Here is a 27201-nt window from a genome sequence, read left to right as displayed (position 1 = left end):
GCGTTTGCGCCTCGTTCACGGGGTCTGTGACAGTGCGTGTGACGACAGCATCAAGACGATGGTGACGATGATCGAATTTCTACTCCGGCCGTCCGACGCGAGCTTACGACATGCCGATTGTTGGGTTCTCTACATAGGTACTGTACGAGCGTAGGCGACATAAACACGGACTGCGACGTCAGCAGCGACTACGTGTAATACCTATGACTATGTCATGTGTTGTATGTAGAAAGACGATGACATTTACCCTCCGGCGATGAAGCGTTAAACTCTGTTCGAGCTATAGGTCGATCATGAAAGTGATATAACATCGCACAGTTTCTACGTAGCGTTATGTACTACGAGGAAAGTACTGGGGAATGTGGGCCGGTCCCGGAGATAGGGACAGTCTGACACGGTGTCTCCGAGCGCGAGCCGTCACGAGCAAAGAACACGAGAAACTGGCACGGGATGCATGCGTTAAACGTCTCAAAGAGCTTGTCAGCTTTGGCATGAGAGGAGTATGCATGCGATCTTGGACTATATACAAATGAGAAACGACCCTAATCCTTGACTGAGGTGTCTGCTAGTGGCACTCGCACCTCGGCGTTGGTGTACTCAGGCGTAGGGCGGGAAACCGAACTCAGAAAAGCGAGCGAACGGAACAGGCGGGAAACCGCCACGCATGAAGGAGCGGGCGAGAGAGCGAAGGAGGGTGATGAGGGCGCGACGCGTGGTCTCCTAGCGGACGGCACACGAATCACACCTTACGCGCCCCTCCACCGCTGATGTGAGAGCATGTAACAAGCGCCGGCGTGCAGCTGGCGCTTGTTGCAGTGACGGAGCAGGTGCGCGCTGGGAGAGGAGGGAGTGACGCGTCACCCCTCTTCTGTGTTGGGCAGGCGTTCACTCTGTGTCAGGTAGTGTGTAGCTCCAATTAGCTTGTTTTTAGTTTAATTAGTAATGAGCGGGTACCCCTCGTGACATCATTTCTGGTCTTGGAGTTTCACGGGAACCTGTGCTGATGCGGTGGGTATCTAAAGTGTACGAATGTGTGCTTTGGTGTACGGCAGTTAGTCTTTCTTTAAAATGTTTCTAATTATTGCTGACCCTTAATTAGCTCATTACTGTACTAATCCTCTGTTTGGAATCGTCAATCATAAGTAGAACCATCGATATCTACCCGTTGTTAACAGCGGAGCTGTTACAGGTCGAGGCTGCGTCGTCCGTCCGTCCGCCGGTGTCACGCAGGTCACGTGACCAGGAGAGGATGAGAACCGCGCCGGGGTAGGGCAGGTCACGTGACCATCAGAGGAGGAGAGGCGTGCTGGGAGAGGAGGCGACCAATGAGAGAGTGCGCGCTGGGGGGGGGGGAGGCGACCAATGAGAGGCCACACTGGGTGCGAGGAGGAGAGGCAATGGGTATAAAGTGTTTCTGTGCGGCGTGCCCTTTCGGATAACGCGCAACATGCAGAGCTGCTGCCGACGCCGTCCGCGTTTCCCCGCGTTCGCGCCGAACGCGCGCGGTGTCCGTGACTGCAGCCGATGCTTCTGGCGGCAGCTCGGCAGGTTTCGACCAGAGAACTGGACACTCGTCCACAAGCGTCGGAAGTCCCTGCCTCTTCTCGCCTCGACACGTTTCAATCTAAGTTGTGGTTGTAGAACTGTGTTTACTTGTGTTTACGCAATTGCATCCCGTGCAACACATGCACATGTAACACTCGGTGTAACTAACACAGCTTCGCTGTTCTACCATGTTCACGGTGTGGAAGGGAAGTATAATTTTTTTTATTTTTTATGATTTATTTTGAATTTCCTCCCACCTCTGTGGCAAACCACAATTAAATATAAGTCGGTCCCTAACCGGAAGTTGCTGCGCGAAAAACAAGAGTGTCACTCGGTGCTCGTGCTACTCAAAAAATTTCGAGGACACGTAAGCTTCGCCTTTAAGAGTAGAACGCGATAGCATTCATAGATCCCTGACTGTTTGTCAAGCTTTCCGGCGACCGCAGCTTTCTTTTCTCTGCACCTTTGCCTCAGCGCGCCGCTGATGATGATGATGATTTAATGGTCTCCCTTTTGAAACGGGTTGGTGACAAATAGTCACCTAGCCTGCGTGGTTATATCAGGTATGCTATACATGGTTTTTATCTACCTTGTATCTGTACATATGACTAAGAGATCAAACCAGGTTGTATCATGCAGTCTCGTCCCCGATTTTTCCCCTCCAATACTCTAAACGCCTCTTGCTTATCTTGACTGCTGATCGGTTGATGCTTCCGTTCACTTTAAACCCAAGGGCTTCTGGAAGGCGTACGTTACCTACAGTTCTCACTGGGTGAATCCCTTCACATTCCAATAGGATGTGTTGAGTGGTCTCCGGATCTTTGCTGCAGCATACACATGCCTCATCTAGTTCCGAATATTTGCCGCTGCCGAGGAGGCGAGCGCCATCTGGATGGCGTGGACCACCGACTGGGGCGCTCCGATGTATGAATGGTAGAAAAGCTGGAAGATGGGTTTGTGTTCGAGTTTCCGCGTAACACAATTATGTTCTCTCGTATCTTCAAATTACAATCCGACGCTATCATGCCTGTAGGTTGTGGTTAAGTCGTAGTTTACGACTTTTCTGGCCCATTTTACTTTGAGAAATACAATTAGTTTACTAGCGCCTCTGCGCCACGTGGAGGGCCTGAGTGGTCGGCGTGGTTCGGGATGATTTTCTTGGCCGGACAACGTCGCCGACACCGGATTTTCTGCCACACGGGGCCCTTAACGCTGTCGCGTTAAAAAGCAGTAGTTAGAACATCGGGCTGCTGTTCTCCAAGGCGCAGATTCGATTCGACTGTCGGTCATGCATTTCTTTAAGCGAAGCTTTCGTTGCTGACTTTGCCGGGTCTCGCGTGGCTGCTGGGTGCCGTTGGGTCGGAAAGAGAATAGACCTAACATAACATCTCAAATCAATAGAGAGCAGCAATTCGCGACAGTGACATGACAAAAGACATGAAAACATAGCGTTCTCAACAGGTACTAATGGAAACGAACATACTATACAAAAAGTTCATGTTGCACAGAACATTAACGGACAGTCCAGGAATAGAATGTCCACGGGCATTAACAGAAGTTTCAAGGACGGTCAACAATGAAAGCCGTCGCGAACACAAAAATGTTCGGCAACACACAGATATGAGAAACAATGCAGCATGGGCAGCGGCACAAGGTCGGAAAAAGTAGTTTAATAGACTTAACAGAACATATCAAATCAACAAAGATCAGCCTTTCGCGACAGCGACATGACAAGAGGGATGATAACAAAATTCTCAAAAGCTATCTAATAGAAAGGAACATACTACAAGAAGTCCATATTGTACATAACTGTTTGAAGTAAAGTCCGGGAATAGAATGTCCAAGGGCACAAATAGAATTTTCAAGGACGGTCAACAAAGGAAGCCTTCACGAGCACGAAAAATTATATGCAATACGTAGGTCTGACTAACATTGCAGCATGGGCAACGACACACGATTGTTCCTGATATCGCAAATCGCGTTGGCCGACGTCGAAGAAACTCTTGCTCTCCGAGAAGCACAAGTTCGCTGTTAAAATTTTCAATGACACGTGCACGTAGCCGCACCAGAAAGGGGTACATAGCCCTTTGTGGCCGCCCTCTCGAAGCTGCAGAACCACGTTTTTGTTTACATTACAAATGCCCCAACTCACAAACGTTAGTTATTAAACTTATTCTGTGTCCTGCTATGTGCATTGAGACGCACTCAACATACGGCTCAGAAGACGCCAGGAAGTTGATGGGACTACACAGCTGAATAAAGCGGGTTCTAATGTTTCCTTGTTTCCGCTTTGCGGACAAAATGCAGAATGAACTAGACCTTAAGACGCGAGGCGGTCACGCAAAGACGGAACTCTTGTCGGTCCCGGAAAGAACCTTGCGCTAGCTGTAATCAGCTAGCGCAAGACAGGGGTAATTGGAGATCACAGGGAGAGGCCTTCGTCCTGCAGTGGACATAAATATAGGTTGATGATGATGATGAATTTCTGTCCTTTCTGTGTTTTTCTTTTCTCTCCGTTAATCTTGCGCAGCATTTCAAGCATTGAGCGCTCGGATGTTAAATCCTCGGCGGCGTGGTGCAGTAAGCGGAATGGATAACACCGCGGCGTCGAAAGCTTCTGCTGCCTACGCAGTCTCAAGAGCTGGGGACAAAACTGCGACAGAGCCGACCACGTGACACTGTATACAGGAGCTATACTGCAGAAGAGCCCTGAAAGTTAGGCTCCAGAAACGTAGGGCATCGAAAGAGTTGAACACTGCCCACCAAACCGTTTACGTACGCCTCGATCGAGAGCACTGCGGCAGCGAACAGCTCGTGGCTTATATTATTCGGGTAACGGTCACTCGAGGACGAGCAACGCGGAGCCAAAACGGAGAACGCGAGACGGGGCAGAGAAATAGGCAACGGACAAAGCGGCTTTCGGCCTCGCACGCGGTCAATGCTGCCTCGTCACGCGAGCACCTGCGCCCTCGCTGTAGATGTCCTCAACAGAAGAGAGCACCGACTCTCGAAGGAGGGAGGCCAAGAAAATTGCGGACGGGTTCCACTCACTTATTCATCGCCGCACTGCAACTCAACACATCGAACGGAGAGATTCGGGCGCCTGCTACGATTTGTGCCGCTTCCTTTGGCCGTGCCGGAAGTGCTCGGCGCACTGAATTTTGTTGGTTTATATAACTGCTCTTATACATCACGTTTTCTTTCGTCGCGAGGTGATGTGGAGTAGTTCACAAAAAGAAGTCATCGTATCGACGAGGTCAGGGCACGCGGGTCGAATGCACCATTGCCAAATAGCAGCGTAAATGTGATTTGACAATTATAACGCAAGTAACGCATTGGGTTTATGGAACGTGACGGCGCGTGCGTGTTCGCCTTCAGGTATATAGTCTCAGTTAACGCTTCTAGCAAATTGTTACATATGCCAAAACTCTCTGTTGGTTCTTTCCGGGACCGACAAGATCTGGCTCGGCAGAAAAGTGCATCAACTCAGATAAGTCAACATTAGAAATAATAATAATCTGTAGAACATTAGCCATTTCCCGCAGCGATATAGAAGAGTTCGTCACATTGTTCTTTGGGGAAATAAAAAAATTCGATGACGATTACGATACTCCCTAATGCGAAATTTGAGCGCAGCTCTATACGTGTTTTCATTTCGCGATATATCGAGGCAAAGAATTTGAGAGAGACACGTAGCAGAGTCGGCAATCGTCGAAAATCTCATGTGCGGGTCAAGTGCGTCGGCTTTTATACAAGATTCGTCAAATGTTCCAGTGTAATCGCTGGTGCCGCTTGGCTTCCAGAAAGTACTACACAATTCGTGTCGCGCATACAATCAGATTAAAACAATCGCAAACCATAACAATCGAAACAAGTGCGAACGAGGCCAAACCAAGCAACCCCTATCGGATGTTGTCATAAGTGAAGAGGGAGTTTTGAATTTGCTTTTGAAACTTGATGTTAAAAAATCTTCAGGTCCTGATGGAGTACCGAATGAGTTCTTAAAACGCTATGCACAATGGGTTTCAAAGTACCTAACAATTCTCTTTTCTAAATCTCTCAAAGATGGTCAAGTTCCGGATGACTGGGTAACTTCTAAAGTGAAGCCCCTACATAAGAGTGGAAATCCCCATTGTGTTGCTAACTATCGGCCGATCTCATTAATTTCAACTTCCTGTAAACTACTTGAGCATATAATACATAAGCATATTTCAGAATTTCTAGATAAGCACAATATTTTGTCAGCTTCACAACATGGATTCAGGAAAGGATTTTCTACTTGTACCCAGCTGGTAACTACAGTTCATGATTTCGCACTATCTATAAATTCCGGAAAACAGGTAGATGCAATTTTTATGGATTTTGCTAAAGCTTTCGATACGGTCTCTCACAATAAATTACTCTTCAAATTGGATTTAATTCTTAAAAATACCCAGCTTCTAAATTGGATTTCCAGTTATCTTTCGAATCGAAAACAGTACGTCTTTTTCAATGATCATTGTTCTCGTACAGTACCGGTTGACTCGGGTGTCCCCCAAGGCTCCGTTCTGGGGCCCCTTCTCTTTTTGTTGTGATATATCACAATGATATATCACATGACATACCTGTAAAAGTCAAATTATATGCGGATGACTGCATCCTATACTCAGAAGTAGAAAACCATAAAGACCAGATTCATTTAAATGAAGCATTTCAAAAGGTCATTCGTTGGTGCAATAAATGGCAGATGTCAGTTAATTTTAAAAAGACTGTTTTCATGAAAATTTCTCACAAACGTAACCCTCTTCATTTTGCATATTCAGCCAATAATGTTTTTTTGCAGGAGGTACAACACTATAAGTACCTTGGTCTTTGGATTTCGAATGACCTTAACTGGACGAGACATATTAACGCGGTAATAAGCTCGTGCAATTACAAACTATTTTATCTTAGACGAGCTCTCAAGCTCTCCACTCCCGCCGTTCGCCTTATTGCATTTAAGGCAATTGTTCAACCTTCTTTAGATTATGCATCCATAATTTGGTACCCTCACACTAAAAAAAATATCAGCGAAATAGAAAAAATTCAAAAGAGAGCTGTTAGATTTATTTATAACAGTTTTGGCCGTTCTTCAATAACATGTTTATTAGCAAAAGCCAACCTCCCAACCCCTACACAAAGAAATAAAGTATTGAGATTGAAATTTTTCTTTCAGTTAGTTAAAGGTTATTTTAAGTTAGACTTATCACATATACTTCATTTCTCCGCAGGATATGCCACAAGGCAGAGGCATGCCTTTACAATAACCCCATTCTCCACCCGTAATAACACATTCAAGTATTCGTTTTTCCCTAGGACAATTACAGAATGGAATAATCTTAGTAACGAAGTTGTTTCACAGTCATCCTTGAACCTTTTTGCTGCACTGCTCCAGTAGTGAGTGTCTGAATTCTATTACATGTGCTCCTGCTGTTTATTTCAATCACTGTAGTGATTCTCCACTCGTGATCAGCTTGAATGTAGCGCTGATTTCATTATATGCCCTTATGCCTGTTTATTGCAAACCGTTGTCTTGTCTGAAAGCATGTACTCGCCTTACTTGTTTTATATTTATTTGTTTTGCCGATTTGTACATTTAGCAAATGTATACCCACCCTGCTAAAACCCTATTTTAGGGTTGCAGTATTCATAAATAAAATAAATAAATAAAAACGAAACAAGCGCGAGCGAAAGCTGACGCGAGCAGACGATAGTACGAGACGAGCGGTCCGGCTTATGACGCATCGAGTGGTCGGGCGGGTCCGCATGAAACTACTTTCCCGCGCGCACGTCACTCAAGGAGCCGCTTTCATTGGTCTCCGCCGTTCACGGCTCGCGTCTTTCATCTGCCGCTCCGCGTTCGCTCTTTCATCATCCGCTGTTGCGCTCGTTCGCTCGCTAACGCCCACGCTCGCCCTAGGAACGGGCCAGCTGCGCTCTAAAATATATCTAGCAGATGCTATTTATACGAGCGAGAATAGCTGGAAATATGATCGCGATGTGCTTATAATTTTGTCTTATGCTGTAGCATTTTGTTGCACAGTTGTCATAATATAAAATAAAACACCGGGATAATACTTTTATTGCGAAAAAAGAAAGTGCACGTCGGTAAGATCCAAGCTCAAACAGTTTGAACATAATTCGTTTTAGTGTTCCAATAGCAGTAGAAGTTTTGAAGTTTTTACAGCTCAAATTACGGCTTCAGAGTGACGGCGGTTATTACGGTTATTAGTCGTCCTGCAGTGGACATAAATATAGGCTGATGATGATGATTAATAAATTATAAAATTATCACAATTCGACACCTTAAAAGTTGTGTTCGGGGATATAAATTTACCGAAACATAATGTATGGGCAGGTATCGTGCAGCACGATTGTCAGGAAACGTAGCCAAAATAAAGCGTTGCTATCATATATTGTATAAGAAAGACAATTAAGTGCAAGAAAACGAAACATCCCTATTTTGTGTCCATCCTTCCTTCTGTGTCTCGTTATGCTCGAAACAGTGTTATACATGCACAAATTAGCCCAGATTTAAACCACTCGGTCACCAGAGGTTGTCGCTTATTAGTACAATTTCCACGTAAGTGTTATTATCTTTTGCTTCGTGGCACACTGCAGACTCCTCAGATATGTACATTTTTCTATCCATGTGAGTGTGGTACCAATGAGAGGATTTAATCTTTACTAACAATCCTCGTGCTATTGCTCATTTTGGAGAATACAAATGTGAGCATTCTATTCACCTTTCAGCTTTCTCATCAATATATACTCATCATCATCGCCAACGTCACTCTCTTCAGCCTGCGGCCCCGCCGAATGAATCGTCGAGGTGACAGCAGTCTTAGAAGTGGTGGAGAGTGATGTTGGTCCCTTGGTCCTCTACGACTACGAACTTCCCTGGAATTTCGTTCGGTGGCCACTTGCTCCCCTTTCCACCGCCATGCTCCAAGAGGAATGTCCGGCACCTTCCAGCCTCCACATCTATGGCCAACCGACCGCTCCCTCATGGACCGTCAGCACCCGGCAGCGCGACCCAAACATATTCATTGGTCTCCGTGGTGACGGTGTTGGAGACTGGCTGGACAATTATGACGGAGTGAGTTCATTTAACCGGTGGGACGATTCTCCCAAGATTCGCAACGTCGCTTTCTACCTCACGGGCGTTGTTAAGATTTGGTTTTTCAACCATTTGGTCACCTTGTTTGACTGGTCTGCGTTTGAACAGCAGCTTCGGCACATTTTCTACACTCCAACCGAAGTCGCCAAGAGAAAGCTTGATGGACGCATGCAATTTCCTGGCGATCGCGACATAGACTTCTCACATCGAAGACGTCCTCGCCCTTTGTCGCGGCGTTGGCTTCACTATGAACGGGTCCGGTCGCGTTCGTCGCTTCCTAAAAGGAATTAGACATGTCGCGTTTGACACTTTTGAGGTCATGGATCTCACTACCACTGACGTTGTCATGGCGGCTTGCCAACAACTGCAGGTCATCCGTTTACAGCCAGACGCCTGTCACACACGTCCTTCCTCGGATAAGGACCTAAGTATATTGATTCGGGACGCAAAGAGCTCGAAGCACATGGACTGTCCTATCCTCCCGTCATCCAACCTCAGCCTTCGACTACAGGCATGCGCAACATTATCAGAGGAGCTGTCCTCCATGACCTGCCTTGCGAGCTGTGACACCTTGAAGCCGCCGGCGACATATACCCAGGCTGTTACCGTACAACCCGCCTTCGCTCATACAGCGCCCCCTGTTCCTACTCGCCAGCATCTGGCGTCTCTAGCAACCCTTGCACCTGCCCCTACATTTTACTACACCTAGCGCTCACCCCGCACAGTTTGTTATTAACGTGAAAGCGTTTCTTGCTTAGGTCGGCGAAAGCGCGCACCCAGCTGCCGTCTGCAAAAGGCGTCCGCAAAAGCCGTGTCCGGAAAGCACGTGACCTCTGCCACCGGAACTGGCGCCGTTGATGCGGTGGTAGCCACGGCCGCATTTCCTGGCTAGGTAGACATCCAAGGGAACGTGAATGTCGGGTGATGACAAGCGCGAAATCAAGTGATACAAGTTTGTGTGCACTGCGCAACGAGAAGGCAATTTACGCCAGGGACGATGTGCAGCTCAAACCGGTCGAGTGCGGGGACTGCTTCGGGGCGGACGGTGAGATGGACGGTGAGTTCGAAGACACCACAGTGGTGGTGGTGTGCGTGGCGCCCGGCAAGTCGCAGAAGGAAGCGGCGGGTTTCATCAGAAAGAACGTTCAGCCTGCGCTGTGTGGGCGTAAATCCTTGGTGGTAGGGGACTTCAATCAGAACACGCCGGCTAGCCCATCGTTCCTCGCCGCATTCGTGCCGAGTTCAGTCTCACATCGAAGACGCCCGTTGAGGCCATCACCACGTCGAGATGTACGTGCATCGATCTCGCATTCACCAACGTCCCGGGACATACATGGCGCGAGATGTGATGTATGCTCCCACCTACTACTCGAATCACAAGGCGATGATAGTATCTATGTACCCCGACGCAAGTACGCCGTCACCGGAACTAGAATTAAGAGGATGACGACACCGGATACTGTTAAATGACACCACCCACAACGCCATGGCAGTCGTAATACTTCGATATACCTGAGACCTGTTATGCATACTGCCTCGACGACGAAATTGAAGAGGACATGTAAAGTGGGGTCGACACCAGTTTGATTGCACCAAATCATGTAAATAAACACAATTCGGACTCTAACATTGCGTCATTATTTATAACACAACTTGGCAACACCACTTTGCAGCACAACTCCGTAACAACAATTTAGCCAAAATAAGCGCTTTCGCGTTCTCATCTCATAAGAATATGCTTAGGGATTCTCTGCAACCTTTTATTGTAGCGTTCACGCACATGTATCAAGGTTTTTTCGACTGCGCCAATCGGACGAACACCGTGGCTACAATGTTTACAAAGGGACCCGTTGCCTCTACCACGTCGATACCAGCGCTGGCCTTGAACACGCTCCTTTTCTCCGCCTTCCCCCTCGCGATGCAACTGTATACCGTCTAGGGCGCCGCCGCTCTTTTTCTCCCATCCTTTACTCTCACAGTAGTGAGAACCATGATAACAAAATTGTTGCACATACTCCGAGGACAATTATATATAGTTAGAATATTATAGTAAATAAATGATATCAAAGCATAAATCATTGGCAACTAAAATTATGGTGAAGCTGTGATAATTGATTTTGCTTCACAATATTACCTTTTTGTCAGCTTTATTATGCTTCTGTTTTTGTCAACAGGAGGCCCTAAACTTATCCTCCTTACGCGAAAGAGTTCCTTCGCTAAATCTTCTGACAGATTACTATCAAAATTGCATAATAATTTGTGTCATGAGTGGAACGTATTTTAAAAATTATTGAAATGGCTCATCACTGGCTTGGAATTTTCGCTCACCTACACTGGTTCTCAAATAATATTTTGCGCAATCTTGTTTGCTTGCTTTTCAGTTTTTTTTTTTTTAGGGTTTATTATAGCCTCGCCTTCATTTAAGGCCTCTCAGACCCCTTAATTGTTTGTTGGCGCTCATGCACATGATGGTGCAAAGTCCGGCTTTTCTTCATTTTTTTATTTGTTCATTATATCGGGAGGTCTCGTACTTCATACGCTTTGCTCGTTCTCTTAAGTGCTGCTGGTGGTGTTGGTGAGAGTGCGACATCGGGCTTGACTTTCTTCAAGTGGAAGGAACTCGTCCCGCGAGTTTCGTGCTCATCGATAGCTTTACCAACGTACCTATATTTCCGTCTCCGCCCTGATAATGTAATTGCCGCATTAACTAGAATAAAAAACGACCAGTAATAAACCCGGGCGGTTGTTTGATGACTCGTAAAAAATGGTCGCAGTTTCACCCGAAAGGCGAAGCATCAATTGCGATAGCAAATTTGTAGAGAGCTATACGGAGTAATGATAGTAGCTTTATCAGCTGTATAAACTTGGACATGCAGCAGCACCAGCAACGCGCAGAACTGTTGTCGACGCCGTCGGCGTTTTGCCCGCGTTCGCACCGAACGCGCGCGACGTTTTTATATAAATGCGCCTTTGGTGCCGCAGCTAAACGTCGCCTCCCCTCCCTCCCTCCCGTCCCCCCAAAGCCTTTCGTGCAAGGGAAAAAGTTGCGTTTGCTCTCTACATATGGAAAGGAGGAAAGAGACGCTTAATTCTGCAGCCCTTCAGGTAGCACGGCGCAGAACGCGCGTTTTCTCTTCGACGTGCGTTCGCTCCCTGGGAAAGCGCGCGTTCCTCGCGTCCTTTCACTCGCACATAAAGCGTCTGGAGCCCGGTGACGATTTCATCGCCGTTGACGTCATACGGAACCTCACGGCGACGGCGACGACGACGGCGACGCCGACGGCAGAAATCCGCTTTGGAGTGTCCATATAATTGCTATCACAATAATAAATAATATTTTCATGATTATAATGCGAACTAACACTACAAATGAAGCCGAATTCGTGGCCTTGAAATAGAGCCGTTGACTACGGCCCTGGATGTTGTAACGAATCGTCATCGCACCATGCTGAAACGTTCTTTTGAAAGGAGCGCGACGCGATACGTTGCACGGCGATGCCAGATGTGCGAGCACCTTTGTTTTCGAAGTAAGACGGCGTGGAAGCTCATCTGGCCATTGGACTTCTAGAACCGGGACAAAGCTTCACGGTGGACCCTTTACCTCATTGGCCGAATCCAGTTCCAGTGAGCGGTGCTTCGATTTCACTGCTCACAGAGCAACGTCAATCTGTAATGTTGCGTTATATCTGAAGCACGATTGCAAATCGAACACGAGCTCTTGGAAAACAACTCTTTCTTGTACGAGTACAACTACAGTAATGTCGGTTTTAACACGAAAGTGTTTTATGCCGGGGTCCACCAAGACTTCACTGACGTATTTCCGTCACGGAAATACGTCATAGAACATAATACAAAGAAAGAAACCAGAAGAAAAAGTTCCACGAACATGCAAAATTTGGAAATCGAACCCACGACCTCTCGGTCCGCGACGATAGATCGCCGAGCGTTTAACCCATTGCGCCACAAACGCATTTGCAGAGAGCTACACAGACGCGCCTTATATATCTAACACTCCTCCGTGTACCCACGCTCTTGCTCGGGGCGGTGCCGCCGCCTACGAGCAGAAAAGAGAAGTACTGCATTATGACACTAGACAGTTTTAGCAGAGCGTTGCTTACGCTCCGCTCCGCTAACGTTTCACGCACACCACTGGTTGCATGAACTGCGTTGATTTGGCTTGTTTGACAAGTGCGTCTGCCAGAGACGCCGGCCACGCGCGCTCAGCGCGGCTGTAAAACGGCAAAGCAACCAGTAGACGCACCCTAACGCTCCGCTCAAATGGCTTCGTAGCGGACCGTGGGCAGCGTTCTTCGTTCCGCTGCCGATATGAGCGTTGTGCGGACGCGCATTAGCGCTCCCGCTAACGTTCCGCTGAGCGGCTCTGCGCGAATCGTTCGGACACGACGGTCTGAGCGGAGCGGACCGTGAACGCTCTGCTAAAACTGTCTACTAACGCGCACCGACAGTGAACGCTTCGGTGGTCTCAGCACTACGACGCCTCGATGCCAGCATTCGAAGGGACGCTGGCATCAAGAAGCACTACCAACGCCACCTAGGTGGCGTTCACCGTACTCAGCACAGCGGAGCGTGGCCTCCGCAATTAGCTCTGAAAATGTTTCTGAAGTTGATCGCGGAGGCTGCAATTACGACGCGCTGTACGCGCTGATTTGACTCGGTGACGATTCAGTTACGTGCTTTGTCTTGCGCGTTGTATTAGTGTGTCAGTTACGTGCTTCGTCTTTCGCGTTGTGCTAGCGTGTGCAGCGTAGTGCAGCTTCCATATGCACGACGGTTGCTCATGGTCATCGACGTTGGTAGTCGTGATGGAGGAGACGTGCCACCAGGCGTCAGCGTGGGTGCATCAACGCCTAAGGGCGCTTTAGCCACAAAACACCAATAGACATTATATATCAATGTGCAATAAACATTACACTACTTCTGTGAAGACACGTTTCACTTTCGTGTTCTATACCGATTCCTATATAAGAGGGATCAACCACATTTTTTTTCTAATACAGGGCGTCATGGACCTTCTAGAAAATACGCTCCATGATTGAGGGAAATCAGTCAGGCTACAATTTGGATTATGCCTCGTAAAACGTACACTATTTGGGCCTTGTTGGCTTTAGATCTGTCTCATTCTCTTGCTGTGATTACTAGCCTAGACAAAAAAGTATATGATGCCCGAATAGAAACTCGCTGAGAATTTGTTTCTCTCACATAAACCTTCAAGACCAGGTCGGGCGTTTTGTGCTTATGCAGAAAGATTATTTATGGATAAACAGTATGCCTAAGTTGTGAAAATGAACTCACAGCTGCGTATTGTCACTTCGCTGGGGACAAGGACAATATGCGCTTAGAAAGCTCTTTAACTTATTGTTTTTCTTCTTCTTTCTGGGGTTTTACGTGCCAAAACCAGTTCTGATTATGAGGCACGCTGTAGTGGAGGGCTCCGGATTAACTTTGACCACTTGTGGTTCTTTAACGTGCACTACAACGCAAGCACACGGGCGTTTTTCCATTTCGCCTCCATCGAAATGCGGCCGCCGCGGCCGGGATTCGATATCGCGTTTAACTTATCGTCACAAGCATCTTGGTTACAATATCTTTTGGTAGCTTTTCCCCCCATAATATGCTTATAAGGCGAGGAGTTCATGACCAACTACTACAAGTTATTGTAAGTTATTGCATGCCATAGCGTACGGAATCTTAAACTCGTGATCTATAAGGAACAAGCACAACCTGCTGGCTTAATATGGGAAGCAATAAACGGTGATTTATTTGAAATGACAAACAGCCTGCACTTTGGGAGATAATGTAAGCAAGGGTGGGATTTGCTTTTAGTGAGGTAGCAACTGCGAGTGCGCTTTGTGACGAGGAGTGGTGTGGCTTTATCTTGCATGTGATTTCTTTGGTCAGTGCGTGCAAAGGAGCAAGGTTCTGACAGTGGCCTATAATTGGTTAGAGCATGGACAACATGGACTTGCGAAGTGACAAGCATCACAGGCCTATCCTTCGTGGTGTTCTGTGTGCGTAAAGGAAAAACTGCAATCGCAATTTTCTGGACTGGCAGGCTGCGTTTTGGTGAACAAGTGTGGACTTAAACTGTGAGGAAAATGCTACCGAAAATTTTGCTTATTTGATTTAACAAGAAATTAGTTGGGGGGGGGGGGGGTGTATCTGGCACGCTGCCCAATTTGGAAAATATATTGAGGCATTGGCAGTTATGCCGGCAACGCCATAATGGATGAAATCAAAAAGCACTGTGCGATGAAGGATGCAAGTAGGCGGCAGTATTTCCTTCAGGATTTTCAAGTTCGCCGTGCAACCCGACGCAGCATACAGCAGTTGAACGTTGTTTCCGATAACCCCAAGAAGCTGTGCGTCTTATTATGCAAGATGAGCAACAGCGAAGCAATCGCTATGAAAATGTACCTTCGATAAGCCTTGCTGGATACTGCTTGGTTAATTGACTGACTGATAAATTACTCAAATCATCGACAGATCTCTTGATTGGCTACGTTTAACGACATAAATCAAGAACTGGATTTAATAGACATCACTATGGAGGGCTTCAGACGAGTTAGGGCCACATAACGTATATTTTTCTTTTTTTTTACGTGCATTTAATTCTTTGAGCGCACGAGCTCCGCCGCCCTCGAAATTGAGCCATCGCTACTTAGGATCAAACCCGTCACCTATTGCTGAGCTACATGACGTCCTGAGCTTGTTATAAGGCTAGGGAAGTTTACGCAAGTAAACTTCCAAGAATACAGATGCGAGAATATAGATGCAGAGCTCCCCAGAAAATAGGACTACGGCATAAACAACACCTAAATCCAAGAATTCAGGATCGCCAGTCAGCCTCTAGAGTCTGTAAAGGAATACGCTTATCTAGGTAAATTATTCACGGGGGACCCTGATCATGAGAAAAATTTACAGAAGAATAAAATTGGGTTGGAGTGCATACGGCAGGCATTGCCAAATCCTGACTGCGAGCTTACCACTGTCATTGAAAAGAAAAGTGCACAATCATTGCATTATACTGGTGCTAACATATGGGGCAGAAACTTGGAGGTTAACAAAGAAGCTCGAGAACAAGTTAAGGACCGCACAATGAGCGATGGAACGAAAAATCTTAGGAGTAACGTTAAGAGACAGGAAGAGAGCGGTGTGGATCAGAGAACAAACGGGGATAGACGATATTCTAGTTGACATTAAGCTGAAGAAATGGAGCTGGGCAGGCCATGTAATGCGTAGCATGGATAACCGGTGGACCATTAGGATTACAGAATGGATACCAAGAGAAGGGAAACGCAGTCGAGGACGGCAGAAAACCAGGTGGGATGATGAAGTTAGGAAATTTGCAGGTGCAAGTTGGAATACGCTAGCGCAAGACAGGGGTAATTGGAGATCACAGGGAGAGGCCTTCGTGCTGCAGTGGACATAAATTTAGGCTGATGGTGATGATGATGACGACGAAATCCAATAACAATGTCACGCTCTGCGCGATCGCAGTTGAGAAACTAATTGAGAAAGTGGTTCAGATCCCTTGTTTGCGTGAAACTTCATGAATTATATGCATCGTTCTGTCCGCTCAAGCTCGAATAAATGAAGCTTGTGTGAACTGCAACTTGCGGGCTTGGCATGCGACACTTGTATTCCACCGCTTTATTATTGAGCGGCCCAACTTTCTATGTTACACGAGACCACAGCGCTTTCATGCAAGCACGCGTACTCACAGCAGTTTCCAGCAGACGCACTCAGACTGCAGGATAAACTTCGCGCGTGCAAGCATGCAAACTCTAAGACATGCAAGTTCTCGCGCGAGCCATGATGGCGTAAGCCAACGTCTTGCCTGCCTTCGTCAGGAACATTATAAGAGCTACTACTCCAGTAGGCGGGAAAAGATGCTCCCCCAGCCAGAGCTGAACGAGTTAGCCAGCCGCGAGAGGTATTCGCGTTACCCCGCGACTCTTGCAAGCCGGCTGCTCTGAATGCGCACGTAGCAGGCGCGAGACGAGCATGTGTGAGCGAGTCTTACACGTACGCACACGATACAGCAAATGAGCGAGTCTGCACAGTGTGCAAATGTACGCTCGTGAGCTGCGGGGCTGGGAACGCGAACTGCGCCCGTAATTGCTTCCCGGGCCGCAAAGAATGCGGCTACTGTAAGGCATATTAATGCCCGCATTTGTTTGGTTGCGTTTGCCGTTCGCCACGGGCCAAGTGCTGGTGTGCGCGGGAAAGGCGTGGCGTAGGCATCCAGTTGTACTAGCCAGAAACCGTAGCTATTTAGTTTACTAGTTCTCACCCATGTGGCTTGTGAAGGGGCAAGTGGGAAACTGCTTTCCTTTAATCTGAAGATGCGCTCAGCCCGAAAGCATGGCCGAAAACAACGGAGGCAGATGCGTGTGTGTGGGCTCAGCTTCTGTACTCGAGTGTTTGAAATCCCTAGTAATGTTGAGAAGGCACTCGGTAAGACGTTGAGGCGGTATTTTCATGGTGAAAAGCAGTCGCTACAGTTGACGACGACAGTGTCTTCGTTTATTCGCGGTGCTGGGTTGATATGTCTAGATTTCCCCCGATCAGTTTGTTACTCATAGCTGAAAAATTGGGCATGTTCTTCATATTTAGCGTGACACAAATGCGCCTTCGGCAAAGAAAATCTCAAACCAAGATTTGACAAGCAAGCTCTTGCTTGAATATTAAATGCATGTACGAGGATGTGGAGCGCCGGCTATTCCCCTGCTCCGACGTGCGATAAAATGTGGAAAAGTTTGAAAATACAAGAAAAAAAGTACTTACGGGCGAGTTCTTCCGAACAATTCCCTTGTCATGAGAACAACTTTCTGCTACTGAATACAAGTTCCATGCACCCATTATCACGGAGTGGTAAAAGCTGTATGTGCTCGCTGACCGAAGCTGGACGTCAGATTTCGGCGCTTCGTAAATGAAACCTCGCGCCATGCCTTCGTTATAGCCATGTCTCGATGTGAAAGCCAGCAAAAAGTTTTCAACTATAAGTCAACTTTTCTTTTATATATATATAGATCCAGTAAGCGAAAGCGCTTATCTTGATAACAATATGATAAAAATTTCTGCTATGAAAACTTACTATTGTAGTGCGAAGGGTTTTTTTTTTTTTTTTTTTTCGCTGAGGGCGTAGGTGAGGAAAAACCGGAAGCTTCTTTCTCCTCGGAGAACGCCACGGAGCAGAAGAGACAAACAAGCACTTTGTTTGCTGTTCATGGAAGAAATCCTTTTTGACAAAGCCAATCCCCGCTCTTCCTTTTGTTCTTCCTTATCTTTCTTATTGAAGTGGAGTAAGAGAAAAGAAACGACGTAGCGAGATGACAGCGTTCTCTTAGTCTCTCTCTTTTTCTTTTTTTTTTTTTACTTCGTCGTCAATCGCTGTTCATTTAGGACCCCTTATTCATTACCTTTATTATACGAAGCTTGCAGCTGATTGATTGCAAACATTTCTCAGTTCTAATATAAAATTCGGGAACTTACAACTCGCATCAAAATTGCTTCTGTCAAATTTGACAGATTGTATTGTGAAATTTTTGATGCTTTCATTAACGTCAAAGTGATTGTTTTTTAATACAGTGTAGTGTGGGTATACTGACAAACCATGATTTTCTCCCGGATTCACATCCCTTCTCTTCACTCCAGATGTCCTGCGGAACAAGGTACGGAGATCGTAAAGGCTTTCCTTTCTTCGTGGTTTTTTTTTTTTTTTTTTTTTTTTGCCCTTGACCCATGCAAAAATGTATGTAATCCTGAAATAGCCTGTGAAATATAAAGGGTTTTACCAGAAAGAAATGAAGCCAAGTTAAGCACGTTGGAAATTTTTAGTCTTCAGTAAAATTTATAGACTCGAGCACCGCCCTTACAAAAAAAGAGTCGCGGTTCTGATTTCATGTATTTTCCGTTGCTCTAACTGCCCTTGCAGAGGAAGTGAAAGATCATGTTGCGCCTCCGGATGTAGATAATCGGGAGAGTGCGTCATCATAATCGGACTAAAATGAGCTTTTTACTTGCCCATGTGGCTTACCTTTCTGTGCACCGAAGGACACGAGGGAATGAAGTAGCAAAATCTGCAGCACCACACTCGCCGCCTTGCGAACGTGCTGCACCGTAGTCGTCATCTGCATCACCTTCGCCGGCAGAGAACACGTGCGCGAGCAGCTCACGTGGCGTCCACCGACCAAACACGTCAAGTTTCAAGAAGGAACACCAACCGTATAACGTGCTCCGTTGGGAGTCAGAGGTGACTTCTAAAATCGATTTCACTTGACGCTGTCAGCGGACGGTTTGCCCTACGAAGCGAATAAGAAATTAGCTCCAGGAGTACATCGACTCAAGCTCGGCGCGGCAATCGGTGAGCACGGTTTGAAGCGCGTCCACGGTGCAACGCGGTCGATCCGTCGCTATCAGAGCGCTCGCGGCGGTCGGCCAGGCGCCATCTGCGATCGACGAGCTGCTCGGAGTCCCATTTGAACTGCGTCCGTGCTCCCGCCGAGGGAAAAGCGCGCAGCGACACCAACCGTGCGCCCGACGAAACAGCCTGGCACCGCCTTCGCGGCTGAGAAGTCCTCTCTCCCTCGTTCTCGGGAGCACCGTTCCCATCTCATCCTCACGCTCCCACCGCTCGCTGTCCTCGTTTTCCACGCCCAGTTTGCATGAATTGAGGAGGGCTGCCTGTACGGAGCTCGTGATATTGACTGACCGGCTTTCAACTCGATATCACCGGCGACACTGAAATGAAATCGAGATTCTCTCTCGCATTATTGTCCTCCAAGTGGCCACCTCGTACAATCACTAACATATAGTTTCATCTAGTGTTCCATGACGGCAGGTTTTGTGCGCGAACTAGGGGACAATAACACGTCACGATTGAGGCAGACACAAGCGCAAGTGTTTCTGCCTCGTCATCCCTAGTTGGCGTGTGAGACCGGCCGTCATGGAATACAGATATCAGCTCGCCCAAACCAGTACCCTACTCATTTAATCCAGTTACAATGAAGCTGCAGTCTATTGTTTTTGTTATGCAGACTCTCATGCTGAACTGTAGTAGTGTGCCAGTATGTTGCCGTGTTGATTCTGCGTGCTTCTCAAAAAAGAACCATGAAAATGTCCAGCATATTTCGCAACTCTGTAGGTCATAACGCAATGATACCGCACTAAGTGGCGTCTCGTATAGGCCGTACGTTTCATGATTTGTTGGTTTGTTGTGCTTATCACCTCACCAACCACTACGATGCTTGTAACCCGCTAATCCGCTGTGCCAATTACCAATAGACATCTAAAGATGATGGTTACGAGAGCTGGTTTAAAAGTCGGCAGTTGAAACACAAAAGCACAATGTGCAATTGCCAGTAGCACCAGCACTTGTCTGTCTATCTTGCCTCCACCCCAATAAAAAAAAGAAAGAAATGAACATAAAAAGCTAAGCGGTGTCAGTATAACTAGAAAAATAATGCACTGGTGACAACTTTTATCTATCTGCGTATATCGCGTAGAATTCAGCGTTTGCCTAGAAGTGACACTGTTCGCTCACCTGAGCACCGTGGTCCCCATAATATGGGTGTGCACATACCATAACAACAAGCCTATCAGTCTTTCCTTGCGGTTTTCCCGTCTACCTCTTTCTGCCTTCACACCTTGTTCTTGGTGGGTTGATTCTTGCCGCTTCTATCTAAGGATTTAAGACGGGTCTTCTCTCCTGCGACTATTTGCGTCAACACCCAGTTCACTTTGCGCTGAGCGTTGCGTCTCTGTTTTTCTTGCACGATGCTGACACTGAGCCTAGCTACGCCTGTGTAACTTAAGCTTACTCAGCACTGAGGGAAATGAGCCGGCATAATCCATAATAGGGAGCTATTTGACAAGACAGCAGCAGCACCCAGCAGCCACGGTCAGGAAAGTCAGGGTGGCTCTCCAAAGAAAGCTTCGCTTTAAAACACGACGCAGATCGATGTATGCCAATCTGAGCAACCGATGCATCCTAGACAGCGAAGCTGTGTAAGCGATTTATAAGTACACTGTCAAAAAATACGCTATTGTTCTTACTGACTTATTCCCGGCAGCATCATTTGCCAACTATTTCCCGTAAAATGTACAGACGTCTGTAATTTCATTCTATGGCAGCGCAATAACAGGCCGTTTTCTAACTGTACTCTAACTCTAACTGTACTCTAACTGTACTATTCAATCAAAGCGAATCTGCTACATTTATTATTTTGCATTATTTGGGCATCCGGTTTACTCGAAAAGTGTCCTTTATTACCCTTGCTGCAGAGTCTACCAGCTTTACCAGGTACCAGTTACTTTACAGTTTGCTAGTTATACATTTCATCTGAAACAAACAAAATTTGAAGCACCTTGAAAAAGGTGGCTCGCTATAAAACCAGAGCAACAGCTGTCGTCCACATGAATGTACATTAGCCCTTATTTGAAGTATGTTAAAATTGACTGATGAAGGCAGAAATCATTTTAAACAAATTAACAAGCCAAATCGATAGAAAAGATAATGGACAAGTGTAGTTGTCTAGGGTCAGGCTACAGTGTGCAAATAAATACAATGTCTCTGATTGACAAACTATATTCGAGTGTATATTTATATAATGTTCTGTAATGTATGTACGTGTCTATAGTAATACTCCGGAACCACGTAGTACAAGAACGCCTCAGTGTAATGCTCTTTCTTGACAGTAATTTTACATTTTTAGACCCTACAATATACACAAGAAGAAAAGTGAACAGCAAAATGCATGTACGCCTATCATACTAACTGCATCGAAGGCATGAACAAGCACCTTACTCTGGAATACTGATGAATGACACTTGCATCAGCTGAAATGCTGCTGAAATGAACTGCTATGCTAAAAAAAGTGCGAAGGTAGAAGGAAACTAGTTTTTTTTTTGCACGAAACAGTTAGCAGGCAGTGCTGAAGAAAAAAAAAATGTGCAGATTCCACGCACCTTTGGAATCGACGTTATGCGAATCATTTTGCAGGCAGCTGGCTAAGCAACATTGCTTGGGGTTCCGCAAAGCGTTACCAGATCAACCAATGTGTTTGTGTAAATGAGGTACTTGTGTGTGTGTGTGACGTGAGTACAGTGAACTGTAACTAACCCAAGTGGGCGTGTGAAACGACAGCAACAAGATGACTGCGACGATTGCATGATTTCTACGAATGATCGAATTGACGTGAACGAGCGGCATGGAGGTGCATGATGGGTAAGAAGCACAGAAACTAAATGCTCGCTAACAGCAGACGTGGTATTACTCGGAGGACACAAACGGGCGACTTGAAGGGAATACTGCAGCCCAACCTGAAGTCGGTGTTCCTTTTACAGCCGTTCGGACTAGTGGCGTGGTGCAGCAGCGCGCATTGGCCGAGCCGTGTTGCTGCTGTCGTGGTAGAATTCAACGCAACGTTGTCGTACTCTCACATTATGTGCACCAGGAAAGAGCACACCTCGATGTTTCATTAAGCGGCCTGACAACGACGAGTAGGGGCGTGGAAGTCAAGTACGAGTTTTTGGAGGAACGAGGAGGCAGCTGTGTAAACTCAAATGTAATAAATACATTTCAGTTTCAACGTAGCGAGGAAATCTGGCAGCGTTTATGTCATAGGCAGCATACGAAGGTTTATTAGCCGCGTGTATGCTCCTAAGTTCACGTGTCACGTGACGCCATCGGCCAAAAAAGCATGTTCTACATCCACCCGCCATGGCCTTGAGTGGTGCTGGCTAACACTCCTATGGCATAATCTAGTACACATAAAACACATAGTGCCCGCTACTCCTTCTGTCTTGCGCAAACAGTGCTTATAAAAAATTCGTCGGCCATTCCACTCCGTGAAGATGGATGATAAGCGAAGCTTATCACCATCACAACTAACGGAGGGTATACGTAACCGTTCACAGTGCGGAACGCAGGCAATTTTCCCTTGATTAAAGATTCCTTACACGCCCCGCAAACTCTAAATTCACCAAGGTCTTCTCTACTTGCAGCGTAATGGTAATTTAGCACTTCCAAGGCGTTGTGGTTAGCAGCATCCGCCCGCCATTGCCGCTTGCGATTCTTCAAAATTAAATTGCTTCAAAATTATATCTGTCCGTCACGGTAAGACAATGAATGGCTCATACCCCCGTAAACGCGGCCTCCCCATTTCGACGACAAAAGCGAAGTGAAATTCTACGCTGAAATGATTGGCAACGGAGCCAGCTGTGAAAGAAGACGACGACGCTCGAGCCATTTCTGATGATGACAGTTTCTGCGAACAGGCACGGACGTTCCGCCTAGACATAGACAAGCTTAGCTTGTAAAAATTGGTCTGTTAAAACAACAATCAAGTAAAAAAGAGAGATAGACAGCACGTAACAAAGGTAGGCCGGCTAAAACAGAAAAAAAAAGTGAGATACAGTATCACCACAAAAGGTAAATATAGGTCCGAAAGCGCTAACGCAGGTTTCACATGAAGTTCAATATTGGGGCACGGTACGTCACAACCCAGAATTTGCACAGCAAGTAATGTCATTTAAGATAATAGAACAGTAACTTGCACTTCACTTGTATTTCAAGAAAACGCAGTCTACAATACACTATATACAAGGTTACACAACGGGTTGTAACGAAGTCAGGACCAAGGGCACTTCGCAAGAGCATTAACCTGCAGCGCACAACCATAGAACATAATTAGAACGCTCTACTAATTATCTGCAATTCTTGTAACTTCCACAAATTATTTTAAGGCTTAACTGCGCGCTTTTGCACTTCTATAGAGGGGTATGGCCTCACTATTTGCCACAATGAGAGCGGCCGTTTTTCCAGAGCGCACAATTTATCTCGTAATTTGTTTCGATGTACTGCATGAATACTGCATTGCAACGAGAGGTGTTCAATGTATTCTGGTTATGAGCAAGAGCACACCGCGCTTTCGGCTCGTCTTATTCTTTGTAAAAAACACTTTACGTATGCAGTGCCTAGACGTAATCTGTGTATTACCGTTTATAGAGAACGTGTAATTTTTACCGAAATATTTATCTGTATTTATGGGTCAATCTGAAATAAAACGGTGTTTCGACCATAATTTTCAGACCAACTAAAGATTTCTTGGCCAATCCCCCTTAGTGGGTATGTGGGCCAGAAAATGAGGAGCAAGTAAGCAAGCATAGCCAGCTCAGAGCTGTCTAACCGTAAATGAGATGGATGCAGAGGCTGATCGACGATGAGCCAATCATCTGCCTGACGAGAGACCGCAACTGCTTTTACAGTTTCCGCGCATGAGACGCATTGTCGGAGACGAGTTCAGCTATGGGGTTTTACGTGCCAGAAACACGATCTGATTACGAGTCACGCCGTAGTGAGGGACTCCGGATTAATTTTGACCACCTGGAGTTATTTAACGTGCACCCAGTGTGTGCGTACACACAAGTTTTTGCATTTCACCGCCATCGAAATGTGGCCGCCGAGACCAGCATTTGGTCCCGCGACCTCGTGCATAGCAGCGCGACACCATATCCACTAAGTCGAAGACCAGTGACATGCATCTTGTTTGTTCGTTTTTTTTTTTTTTTTTCACATTGTGTATGCTGTAGTGAATTCTGTAAAATATGATCAGGATAATGACAATCGGTATTACGTGACTAGTTCTTTGTATCTGTGGGTAGGGAGAAAGTTTAGTGGATCCACTGCTTCGGGTTCCACTAATTATTATTATAATCAACATCATCACCCTATTTTTATGTCCATTGCAGGACAAAGGCATCACCCTGCAATCTCCGATTATCGCTGTCAAGCTGATTCCAAGTTGTGCCTGCAAATTTCCTTACTTCATCGCGCCCCTGATTCTCTGCCACCCCCGCCTGCGCTTCCCTTCACTTGGCACACATTTTGTAACTCTAAAGCGCCACCGGATATCTGCCCTACGCATCGTGCACTTTCTGTTGCAGTAACAGTCAATTTGAAGTTTATTTTAAGTAGTGAAGGAAGTTATTTGAAGTCACTTTTAGTTATACACACTGAAATATATTTTTCGTTGGGAAAGATAATGGGACAATCTCACAGGTAGTCTATGAGGTAATGTCTTCATTTGGGGCGATCTCGTTCTCAAAATCCGTGCAAGCCCTGACGTGGGGCCGGCTGAACCCGAAAGAAAGCTATACTGCGATTCGCGACCCGCAATCAGCTCCTTCGGCTCGGCTGTCTTATATGCCAATGAGCTCTAACTTATCGCAGTACCTGCAAGTAGCAGAGGATCCAGTCTGAATTACTCAGCTGCCCCATATTTCCCCAGGTGAGCCTTAAGCACAACTCACTTTCGGAACAGTGATGATAAAGATATTGCGCATCACCCACTGAATCCCGTGTGCCCTTTAGGTTCCTTAAATAAGTGCTAATTGTATTTGCTAAGGACACATCAAGGCGGAGTGCACCCAAATGCTTTTACAGCGAAGCTGTTATAGGCTAAGTTACAGGAGATTGCGTCCGTAGAAAACCTGAAGTGTAGTGTACAACAATTTCAGACACGTCGCGCCACCGCGTGGAATCGTATGAAAACGCCGGGTTGGCGGCGTTTTCAAACTTAGGATTGTAAAAAATTTGCATTATACCGAGTTTTTCGCCGGATCTTACGTTTGCTTCTTCATTACGTGACGTAGATCACGCTGGCAACTACATGAGCGCCTTAGCGCTTATGTGCACGCTGCGATTGGCGTATCCGTCTTTAATGAAACGCTTTGACGGTACGGTGATCGCGACTGTACGTTCCCCAACGCCTACGAAAGACATCGAAACGTTCTTGATAGACATGTTCGGTGTTGTGATAACCAACGACGACACGCCTAGTCTCATATTCACTACACCAGACTCACCATAGTCACATCCTCGTTGGCTTCCATTTTCACAGTAGTGAAGGGCTGTGAATTTTTTTGCAGGCAGTTCTGAGCAGTTCTCAATTTTTTTTTTGTAATATGAAGTTTTGTGGCTTCCATTTTCACAGTAGTGAAGGGCTGTGAATTTTTTTGCAGGCAGTTCTGAGCAGTTCTCAATTTTTTTTTTGTAATATGAAGTTTTCATAAAAAAGCTCCATCGAATTTAGCCGTCATAACTGCCTCCTTTGGCGTATGAAGATGAACTAAATAAAACATTGTTTTATTTTGTTTTGTTTTTCACTCCACAGAGTAACCGGGGCTGGAATGCTTTCTCAGATCTGAAAAAAAAAAAAAGACTGGACAAGAAAGCATTGCACCGAAACCCTGCTAAATATACGATGGTCCCTCTCCACACATTGCGCCAACTGCTTGAAGTGTTCGCAGTCTGGCGCACGGGATCGGAAATATAATATCTAGGAAAAGGAAAGTAATTTTCTGGAACGCAAGCACATGGATGCACAAGCAGCGACTCGAAGATGCGAGCTGAAACGGCTTTTTCAAAAGCTGCCGGCAGTGGGGACGCGGAGAATGCGCTGTGCATAGAGATCGAAGCGTGCGTAATATGGCATGAGGTCGCAGGCGCCAGCTTGCAGTCGCGCCCAGCCATGCAGCCGAGAGAATTTCCTCTTCGAAATATCCTGTCTCAGGGATAACGCATATCTCACTGCGTTCGTGTTCTGCCGCTATCGCATTCGACGATCCTCTAGCGTGGCTCAGGATGTTCGTGTTCCACCGAACGGCACGATTGTTGAGAGTACTGCAATTGTTTGTTGCGTCCATGTTCAGTGCAACAGTCTACTTACTAGGACACTTTGACTCCCTCCCCCCCCCCCCTTTTTTTTTTCTTTTCTCTGGTACACTGAGCCACTGACGATTTATTTTATGATTCAGATTTTTTGTCTTTTATTGTAGTGCGCTGGGCGCAATGCGACATTGAAAGCCTAAATGTTCTGGAGGAATTCGGGCTTAAAAATGCTATCAACTTTAACGGCTGGTTGTTTTGCTTGTTTCTATGTTGCTTAGAACCACTCTCGCTCTGCAAGCCTGCTTCAATTTTATTCTTAGGCATTCTATACCCGAGACCCGATATTTTCAAAGTGATTCGCTTTGGGGATATTGTGTGCATCGCCCCCTAGACGATCTATGCTCTATAAGGCCGGCTTTTTTCGACTAAGGTTTGCACTCCTTGTCTTTCTTAAGAAAGCGCATGCTATTTCAGCTGTTCGAAGTTAACAACTCAAGCACAAGAGCATCGCTGTGCGGTTTGAATTGCTTGTGCAATCATCTTACTGCACGAAGAAAAAAAAAACATTTTAGTGAGAGAAGAAAGTACGTAGTTCATTTATGTATATTTCCCTTTAAAAGGAAACAGCTTATCTATCCGAGCACTCCTCATCAAATAGCTACAGATATACCAGGAAACGTATAGCTGAATAATCGCAAGACATTCGGGTGCCTGGAACATCTTGTTTCTTCATATCTCCTGCATCTGCTGGCAACCGCACTGTACCGCTTATTTACACTATTTTTCAGAGGCGGAGCGGATCCTTTTCAAGCTCAACGTTTGG

General features: G+C 46.3%; 1 protein-coding gene across 1 annotated transcript in view; it reads right to left on the bottom strand.

Annotated features, from left to right (window-relative positions):
• LOC119445247 (uncharacterized) overlaps positions 1-19110 on the bottom strand; it is an 87601-nt gene extending 68491 nt beyond the window's left edge. Inside the window, exon 1 of the mRNA XM_037709568.2 lies at positions 18744-19110. Within this exon, the coding sequence (XP_037565496.2) occupies positions 18744-18843 (100 nt within the window). The 5' untranslated portion in view covers positions 18844-19110. The remainder of the gene's footprint in view (positions 1-18743) is intronic.
• Positions 19111-27201: the final 8091 nt, after the last annotated feature.

Source organism: Dermacentor silvarum, chromosome 3 (genome assembly GCF_013339745.2).
Source record: "Dermacentor silvarum isolate Dsil-2018 chromosome 3, BIME_Dsil_1.4, whole genome shotgun sequence".
In the NCBI taxonomy this organism is placed as follows: domain Eukaryota; kingdom Metazoa; phylum Arthropoda; class Arachnida; order Ixodida; family Ixodidae; genus Dermacentor; species Dermacentor silvarum.
This window is presented reverse-complemented; position numbering and strand designations above follow the sequence as displayed.